Source organism: Mesoplodon mirus (assembly GCF_964341445.2).
Source record: "Mesoplodon mirus genome assembly, chromosome: X".
Taxonomy (NCBI): domain Eukaryota; kingdom Metazoa; phylum Chordata; class Mammalia; order Artiodactyla; family Ziphiidae; genus Mesoplodon; species Mesoplodon mirus.
Window position 1 is genome coordinate 61955491 of NC_138981.1, and position 10081 is coordinate 61965571.

The following is a 10081-nucleotide window of genomic DNA, read 5'->3' on the forward strand; positions in this document are numbered from 1 at the left end:
GATAGAAGTACCAGTTTTACAAATATACACTCAAGTTCTGGAAATCCCATGACATAACTTTGGATTGCACACAGATTGCTCAAATTACATGAATAGTTTTTATTGAAATATTATTTCTGAGACTGTACATAAGCAATATACTGTAATTGGTTAAGTTGTTTCTCTTGGGGATATGGGTTAACAATTCTGAAACATTTATAATGGGATTAAGCAAATAAGTAAATAGATAGTGGATGGTGAGAATCAGATTTTTCACTGTTGGAGTGAGAGGTTACAGAGAAGCAAGGGGATGGGTCTAGAATGATCCATGTGGTAACAGATTAGGGTCAGAGAAATCAATATGAAAGCATGTTTAGTTTAACATAGATACTGATGGATAGCAATAGAAATAAATATAGAGATGTGTGTATACAAAGGTTAGCATATATACATAAATTTCCTAGCTCTGTTTACGAAAAGGTGTAGAAGCAACGACATCCCAGTAGCACTGAACCCACCAAGTGCTCAGAACTTGATTTCTGACACCATTCTCCAAAAAAAGGAATAAGGTATCCTTGGAGAAATGGCTGATTCTAGGACTGAAATAGGAATATACAAAATTAGTCTGTAGCATCTTGTAATGCCAGGCACGTACAAAGATGCGGGTATGCCTACAGACATAGGAACCAACTCAAAGAGCTATGAATGGCCAAAGCTGGAACAATCTGTGTAACAAAGGAAATAATGTACTATTAGATTATAACCCAAGTCATAAAATACATGTCTATGAAAACATACATACATACATATATACATAAATGGAAGAAGAGATATTCTCTTGCAAAGAAGAATTTTAAATAGTTTATGTAGATACTCCTGATGTAGCATAAATCCCCAACACTTAGGTGTAGACTATGTTTATTAACTTGCATCCAAAGAGTAACAGTATGGAAAGTGGAGGGGGAGAGGGAGTGTAACTTCACAGTGGAGAAACCTAACAAACACTATCTTAGTCAGGTGATCAAGGTTAACATCATCAGTTATATCATTTTGATGGCACTTTTCATCAATATGATGTGATGAGAAAGGCACTTCACCTCTTTAGTCTTCCTCCCCAAAATCCATAAACCTAGTCTAAGCATGAGAGAAACATCAAACAAATCTGAATTGAGGAGCATTCTACAAAGTACCTGACTGATTCTCCTCAACACTGTCAAGGTAATCAAAAACAAAAACACTTGCACATTAAACCTAACCAGGGTGACAGCCTGATAAAATATAAGATTTAAATAGGACCCAGTGTCTTATAATACTAACAATGTCCAAGATATAATAAAAAATCACTCAACATATCAAGAACCAGAAGATCACAACCCGAATGAGCAAAACCAATCAACAGATGCCAACACCAACATCACTCAGATGTTGGAATTATCTGATAAGGATTTTAATAAAGCAGCCATAATTAAATGCTTCAAGAAGCAGTTATGAACACTACTGAAACAAATGAATAATAGAAAATCTCAGCAAAGAAATAGAAGTTATAACAATGAATCAAATAGAAATAATAACATTGAAAAAATAAAACAACCAAAATTAAAAACTCACTGGCTGGTTTCAACTGCAGAATGCAAATGGCAGGAAAGAATCAGTGAACTCGAACACAGACAAATAGAATTTACCCAATCTGAACAAAAAGAAAATAGACTGGAAAAAATGAGCAAAACCACAACACCTGTGACAATAATAAAAGATCTAACATGTACGTCATCTGGGTCCCAGAAAGAAAGGAGCAGGAGCGTGGTGCTGAAAAAATATTCAAGTAAATAAAAGCTGAAAAACCCCCAAATCTGGCAAAAAGCATAAGCTTACAGGGTTCACATGATTTTATGTTCTATTTTTGCACCTGCTTGTGAGTCTATAATTATTTCAAATAAAAAGAGAAAAAAAGGCATTTAATCACCTCAAATCCTCTTCTGTTTGTGATTACCTCAGGGATATAAAGCTATAAAAGAGTAGCTATAATTTAAGTCCCTATTATGTACAAAGCCGATTATATTATAATGTGATCCTAAGAATCCTAAGAAGTGATGATGATGATTATAATAATAATCACCTAATGTTTTAGGGCTTGTTATGTGACAGACATTGTGCTGAGTACTTGACAGTCTTTATCGCAATGAGTTATCAAAACAGTCTTATGACCTAGACACTACTAATTATCTCCATTGTACAGATAAGGAAACTGCTGACAAGTGGAATTTATTAGTTTGACCCAGGTCACATAATACACAAGTTTCACAATAGGGACAAGAACCCAGATTTTTTTAAAAAATGAGTTTTCAAAAAAGCAATAAATTTAAATTAAATCTATGACTAAGTGAGAAGTAGGTCACATTACCAAAGTGTAAATTATAGAATATTTAAGAGGAAATGAGATTTAATTCCTATAATAATTTTACATTGTTAAGCTGCATTAGGAAGTTTTCTTAAAAACCTTCAGCCTAGCTGTTACCATATACTCTAAGTCAATCAAGTAACAAACCTGACAAAGGAACTTAGGTTAATATCTATTCCAGTACTAGCACCAAGCAGCTTTAATATGGGTAGAGACATTTTAACATAAGTAAACTAGCAGCATCATTCAGTTTCACTGAAGGCAGCATGATGCGATGAAAAGAGCGCAAGCGATGGGATCAGATCTCAGATTTCTCATCTGAAAAACTGAGATAACCACTCTTACCCAAACACTACTGAGGACTTTAATGCTGGAGTGTTCTGCAAACACCATACAGTAAGAGTATGTAAGTTTAATACTTGACCAAGAAATGTAAATGTCTGAAATTGCATAATATGGGTTTCAGCAAGTAAAAGCACCTTTTCAATTCCTCTAAGGTAAAGAGAAACATACCTCATCATAGTGAGGAAAACTCATCGCAAACCACTCGCTCTTTCCTAATCCATATGATTCCTAACAAACTACATGATATTTTGAACAAAGATTATTGTCTAAGTATCATTTCCACTTGTTACTAGCATATTTTGCATTAAAACATGTATATTTACGCACAGATGTGAGCATGCACACAATATCAATTTTTATTACCTCCTTTCACCTTGATAGCTGATGGAGAAGTAACAAATGATAAAGCACTCCATATTGGTTCCACCTGCTGTCAATCTCTGACCATGAGCTTCCTCTCATCCTGGGTCATCCAGTGTGTGTGTGTGTGTATGTGTGTGTGTGTGTGTGTGTGTGTGTGTGTGTGTGTGAAAGAGAATCTGAGAGCATGTTAAGTGTGAAATAGAAAATTTAATAAAAATACTCATTTTTTAACATTTTCATGAAGTTGCCTTGTGAAATTTTTATTTCAGCACCAATCTTAGCAAATAAGACTACTGGGAAAGCTTTTTTCTCATGGCCCAGTGATACACTCCATTGGAATGCAGAACCTTTTGTATGAGGTTTAAATCAATACACGAATTCTCTATTTTACAGAGGCAGTGAATTACAACTAGGGGTCATAAAGGACCCCAGCCCTGATAAAACTTCTTTCCTAGGGCATGTACGAGCATACATGGATGGCAGGGTGGGAGGAGAGATAAAGTTGAATCATCATGGAGGCCCCTAGTGTAAGTCTCCTCTTTGGTCTTTGTTTAAGCACGCTGGTCAAAAGGAGTGGATGAATAGTGTTCAGGTTCCGGTGCTTTATGAAACCATATTCTATGTGTAAGAGTACCTGTGTGGCCTATAAGAAGGAAGGCAGTTCTGGCCGAGGCACACAGGGGTCAGATGCCATATGCAGCTTTGAAGGAGGCTGGGAGTGAAGACACATTCACACATGTTAAAGTGTTCCATATAAAGTTGTAATTTATATTCCTTTGTAAAAGATTATCTGCTTTCAAATAGTTAGCTACATGCTGCACATAGCTGTGTGGTAACTGAAAAATCAAATCTGTTATATACTTATGAATGATATATAATTTCATGTGATTTTCATTTTCTGTATTTATTTCCGTTTTCCAAATATTTTAATTTAATGATGCACTTATTGGCCAGTGAACAAAATGGCCTCTGATGAGTGTTGAGCCTGGTGTACACAGCTACAAGGCTAATGAATGCACTCAGCAGTGAGGAACACCAGAGTCAGAGTCACTTTATTTTCTTCTTCATTAACCAGGCTTGTCACTAACGTAAGTATTGCTGGTAAACTTGCCACTTAGCCCTCCTTAATACTTGCAGAAGTCTTGGAGATTCTGTTATTAAAATGTGAAGTATATGATTTCACTTTTTGTAAATTAGAAACAAATTAGGGGGACAATTATTAATAATTTAATAATAATTTACTGTACCCTTACTGCATACCAGACAGTTTTGAGTGTTTTAGATATAAACTTGATAATAAAAATAATAAAGATAGACACACTATATAGCACTTATTATGTGCCATGTATATTTCAAGAACTTTACATAAACCAGTTAAATCTTCATAATAATCTATGAGGTAATTGTACAATTATTACCATATTTTTACAGGTATGAAAACTGAAACACATAAAGTAACTTGCACAAGGTCACCCAACTAATTTGAATACAAGCAGCCTGGCTTCAAAGACTAACCACTCTGCCATATGATATATAATACTAAATACTATAACTTATACTATAAATTATTATGTACCCCAAAATGAAATTTTGTTGTATTTATGTATTTCAGTATTTTCCCTCGGAATACCAAAATTCTAACAATGCCCAACAGTCAGCTCAACAATCCCTCTAGGACCATATTAATGACATACTTTTTAAGAATAGTTACAAAAAGAATTAAGGTAAAACTCTATTTTTAGTCACACTTGAGCCCTAAACCCTAATACAGGTCTCTCTGGCACGTAGGCAAAAGCTGGTGGCCTATCCTCAAGGCCTAAAGGACCTCTACACTAGTCTAAACCCAAATCAAATGAACCTCCATCCCACCACAAGCTATGGGAGCGATTATAGTATCAAATTACATTCCGGAGAAGAGGTGAAAGAGAAATATAAAAAGCAGTCCCTGACATCAGGAAGCTGACCTGGTACTCACAACTGGGCCATGTTATTCTAGTGTAGATAAACCAACTCATAGAATACCAACCTCAGAAAAGGTTACTCTGGGACCACAATAAAATGAGACAAAGCAAGGTCTCTTAATTTTATCTAAGCACAGAGGAAAACAAGGTCACTTTGACATCCACAAAATACCAAACACCCCTGCCATTCTAGCTAAAATGAGTAGCTAAACCTCTTTATCAAGTACTGCCTTATCTTTGTTCTATTTTCTCCCCCCTATAGATAAGATTTATTGAGCTACCAATACCCCCACTTCCTTAGACCATAAACCAAATCATGCAACCACAGCCCAAATCCTGAAGCATGTTTTCTAACACCCACTTACTGATAATATACAACGGTTCTCTGTCACAGCAATGATGAATAAACCCAACTTGTTCAACTACTGGTATGTCCCTGGTTGTCTTTGGCTGGAGGCCACTGACATAAAAGATACAGCAAATGGGACTGGCCTGCCCTTACAGAAAGCCCAGAAGCAGCTTTACTGCTCTATTTCATGAAGGCAAGAGAAAGGGACAGGAGGGACTTCAAAATGTCTGATATTCCTCCCTGAAATAGCAAGAAAGATACACCCATGTTCCTGACTTTTTAATGCATAGTAACAGCAACCACTATTAAAAGGGGCCCAATTTTTGTGTGTGGGAGGGGTTTAGAGGGAGTCAGGAATTTAATAGAGGTCAAGATTAACGGTGGTGAAAAGTGTGAAAAAGTCTACATTTATCAAGTATACACTGTAAATGTTTCCTGATTTAGGTTCCCCTATAATGGTTGTCTGTTTCCCAATATCCTGTCAACTATTGCAACCCCAGAGAAAAGCAAGTGAGCATCTACCCCTAACCCTGGGAGAAAGATACGATATTAGAGGAAGGTCTTGTCCAGACAGGAAAAGGAGAGAAAAAAGCCCATACCTTCCTCCCCAGTTGACTGTAGAGATGAGACAGTGGTAAGAAATGCAGGCAATGTTATAAACTTACCTCTTTGAGCCAAAATCCGAAGGAAGAGGTATGTTCAATAGTGGAAGAATAAGTCACGAGCAGAGGAGCTTTTGTTCCACTTTCATTTTATAATTCTGTGGGATCACATCACAACCACCTGGGATGGAAGAGTGGATAGGCAGCAATAACGAGATAGAGTTAGCACTTCCTAGCCACTCTCAGCTCTCAAATGGCATGGAAGAGATTAAGAAGTTTGCTGTTGGGCTTCCCTGGTGGCGCAGTGGTTGAGAGTCCGCCTGCCGATGCAGGGGACACGGGTTCGTGCTCTGGTCCGGGAAGATCCCACATGCCGCGGAGCAGCTGGGCCTGTGAGCCATGGCTGCTGAGCCTGCGCGTCCGGAGCCTGTGCTCCATAACGGGAGAGGCCACAACAGTGAGAGGCCCGTGTACCGCAAAAAAAAAAAAATAAATAAGTTTGCTGTCATCCCAGAGGGATAGATGTGACCTTCACAGAGTTTGCCAAAGGGGGCAGCCAAATTTCTGGGTTTCCACACTTGAGGAAGGCAAAATCAGCTCTGGGACAAAGTCAGCTCTCTGACCAACCACATCCCAGTGTCCCCAGTCAGTGAACCCCCAACCAATGTCATAAAGCAATATAAGTCCCTATAAATCCAGAGGACGTTGTGGAAGAGTAGGTAAATCTGAAATATAGACTAACACACATAAGCCTGTTATTCTTGGAGTGTTTTAATTATTAAATGGCAATGAATTTACTGGATTGATTAAAATTGAGATTTTTGTTTTCCTGCAGCCCTGGGAGGTGGAGGTGGACTCATGATTAAAACTAGATCAGTTATAAACAATAAAAAAAGATATACTTTCTTTTCCCGTCTAAGCAGAGTTTTAGTAAATTTGCAGGCATATATAAACACACAGAAAAAGAAGAGTAGAAAATAAATCAAAACATAAGCAATGCTTATCTTTGGAGAATGGGTATATGGTTTTCGGTACTCCAATAAACATATTACTTTTATAATAAAAAAAGATCACTTTTATAACATGAAACACTGAAATTTTTATTGATTTTATTTTGTGGTGAAGGAACATGAAACATCTTTTCAGAATGATAAAGTGATCACTTTCAATGAATGATTAAGTACTATAGGAAAAGAGAAATTATACACTGTAAGTGCAGTTTACACAATTACACAGAGAGATATGTGGCAATCTTTAGAGAATACTGTGATTAACACTTCATTGATAACCTCAATATGACTAAGTTTCATTATTTATCATGGTCACATAAAATACAAGAGCTTATGAACAAGCTGTTATTAACAACAAATGTGGTTTTGCCTGAAATTCTTAACCATATACAGGCTTTTTCTTAAGCATTCAAGTTTTAAATTCTATTGCATTTTATTGCAAATTGAAGCAGGCACAATAAAATTAAACCCACTAGCTAAAGTCCTAAGAAAACACAAATGCAAGAAACAAACAACAGGAAAAGAACCTTGGGTTGATTCCCCAAGATTTTCTTTTGGAATAAATATTGATCTCATTTAGCATTTCTGATAATATTCACAGCTACAGATTAATACCTACATGACAAAAGGACTTCAGAAGGATTAAACTACACATTATATTAATATGTCTTAAATCATTTACCACAGTAAATACTTTCTTGAAGGTATTCTACTACTAAAATGCAAGGTCAAATGAATTAGTATTTGAACTTCTCTTATATTTCTGAGACATACATTTTAACTGACACTACAAGAAAAATTAAGAACACAAGAATGTAATTAACTTCTTATAACTTAAGTAACTAGATCTAGGGCAATTAATTTTAGGGCCATGTACACTCTGCTTTAGCGATCAATGTCTTCTACTATTGCTTCAAGATTTTTGCAACAGGCTTTAACTTCCTCAATTGCAGCCATCCAATTATCGTAAATAATTTTGTCATAACTTTCATCATTAACTTCCCTAACTACCCCCTCCTGTTGAGATTCAAGTGCATCACCTGAGAAAAATAATACTGATCTTGGGATTATGTAAGTACGTAAATTGTGACCCAGTAGAAAATCATCATTTCCATCCTTTCCCTTTGAGTTGATTCCTTGAGTAAAGAAATTGAAGAATGAATCCTTGGGGAAATCTTCAGTCACAGATCGGATTGTTCCCCAGATCCGGTGTTTCTGCTTTTTCTTGACTGTTTTCAAAGTGACATTCTTTCCTTCATTCCAATCTATTTTACAGCCTATGCAATACTCAATCGCAGTTCCCCTATAGGGATGGGGATCATAATATGCTAGCCTTGACTTCAGCACATAGGTCTTTGTCAACAGCTCATTTTTGAAATATTCATTTGGTTTGAAGTGAAATTCTAGCGTGAAACTGAGAGGTTCACCAGGATCTGAAAGCTTCACCTTAATATCTGTCAGGAGCTTCAGAATAGGCTCATCATATTTCTTAATCAAAGGAGTGAGTATGTCAACGTTTTTTAAGACAGTCAGCCAAAAATCAGGAATTCCTTTAGGATCCTCTTCTTTATTCTCATCTCCAGCTGCCTTGGTGTCGTCGTCATCATTGTCGTCGTCATCATCATCATCATCCTCTTCAATAGCATAATCATAATAATCTTCTTCACAACCGTCATCCTCATCTATGTAGTCATGTAGCAGACCCTCCTCAATACCACACATCTCTTCCTCATCATACATCTCATCATCATAGTCCTCAGAGTCTGATTTATATTCACATTCCTCTTTTGTAGGTTCATAGATTGCATTGATTATCTGACGTCTTTTTTCCAATAAAGGTTGATACATTTCAGCAAACTTTCTTTCAATACCATGAAATTCCCTTAGGAATTTGGATTCTAGATTGGCCACTCTAGTTTGAAGCTTTTTGAGGGCTAACACACGGTATTTAACTTTCACAGGTAGACTTTCAACAAAGTCTGTATCTAAAAGATAACCGATAAGTCCTTTTGGACGGTCTGGGTCTGAGTCCTCATCAGCATCTTCACCTTTTTCCCCGCCATCCCCGGACCCAGCAGCAGCCTCTTCACCTTTTTCCCCTTCTTCCCCAGTCCCCGCGGCGGCTTCTTCACCGCGCTCCCCATCCTCTCCAGGCACAGCTGCGGCATCTTCACCGCGCTCCGGCTGTTCCCTGGGCCCCTCCATCATTACCTTATCACCAGCCTCTTCTTGACTGGATTCTAACAGTTCCTTGTGGTCGGCTGACTCGGCCATTTTTCAAAGGACCTCACACGCCTAAGGTGGCTACCGCCAAGATCAGGAGACCTGACCTCCGCAAGGGAAGACTCACCGGAATATCAGAAGCGGCGGTGGCTGGGGCAGAGGTGGAACGTGCGGTAGTGGGCGGACTGCGATACGGGAGCCGGGAGCGACTCTCGAGGCTGCTGCCAGGATGAAGACGGTGCTGAGGCTGTGAGAACCGGACAGAGGCAGCGGTAGCCGGGCTGGGGTGCAGAGAGTAGCAATGGACGCAGTGACCGGTCCTGCAGGAGCGGGGCAGAGACTGCAGAGAGCCGCAGTGGGCTAATGTCCTCCGCAAGCAGCAGCTGCTGCAAGTAAAAACGGTGCCGCAATATGATTACGCAGCTATCTCTCGGCTAGATTTTCTTGTTGCAAATAGCTTGCTGCGTCACACACTCCCTCCCCCACGAAATCTACTCTAATTTCATTTGCTGGGCTGACGTGATTGACAAACTATGAGCCAATAAGCTAATAGATTTATCACGTTTCTAACTCTGCTCACTTTCCCAGGTTCTTTAATATGGCTGATTCATCCACCTCCCACTCGTCCCACACCACCACCCAAGTTTTCTAGAAACCAGGTTTTATTAGTTTATCCTTTCAGTTTTCAACTGGTATTATATTTTTATAATTTTAAAAGAGTTAAGAGGGCTTCCCTGGTGGCGCAGTGGTTGAGAGTCCGCCTGCCGATGCAGGGGACGCGGGTTCGTGCCCCGGTCCAGGAGGATCCCACATGCCGCGGAGCAGCTGGGCCCGTGAACCATGGCCGCTGA

At 38.5% G+C, this 10081-nt stretch overlaps 1 protein-coding gene across 1 annotated transcript; it reads right to left on the reverse strand.

Annotated features, from left to right (window-relative positions):
* Positions 1–7465: 7465 nt before the first annotated feature.
* On the reverse strand, positions 7466–9564 carry NAP1L2 (nucleosome assembly protein 1 like 2). The gene has a single exon (XM_082610051.1). The coding sequence runs from the start codon at positions 9279–9281 to the stop codon at positions 7893–7895; it is 1389 nt and encodes a 462-aa protein (XP_082466177.1). The 5' UTR covers positions 9282–9564; the 3' UTR covers positions 7466–7892.
* Positions 9565–10081: the final 517 nt, after the last annotated feature.

What these genes read in the sequence shown, in the direction of transcription:
- NAP1L2 (XM_082610051.1), bottom strand. Translation starts at nt 9,281, where the DNA reads ATGGCCGAGTCAGCCGACCACAAGGAACTGTTAGAATCCAGTCAAGAA.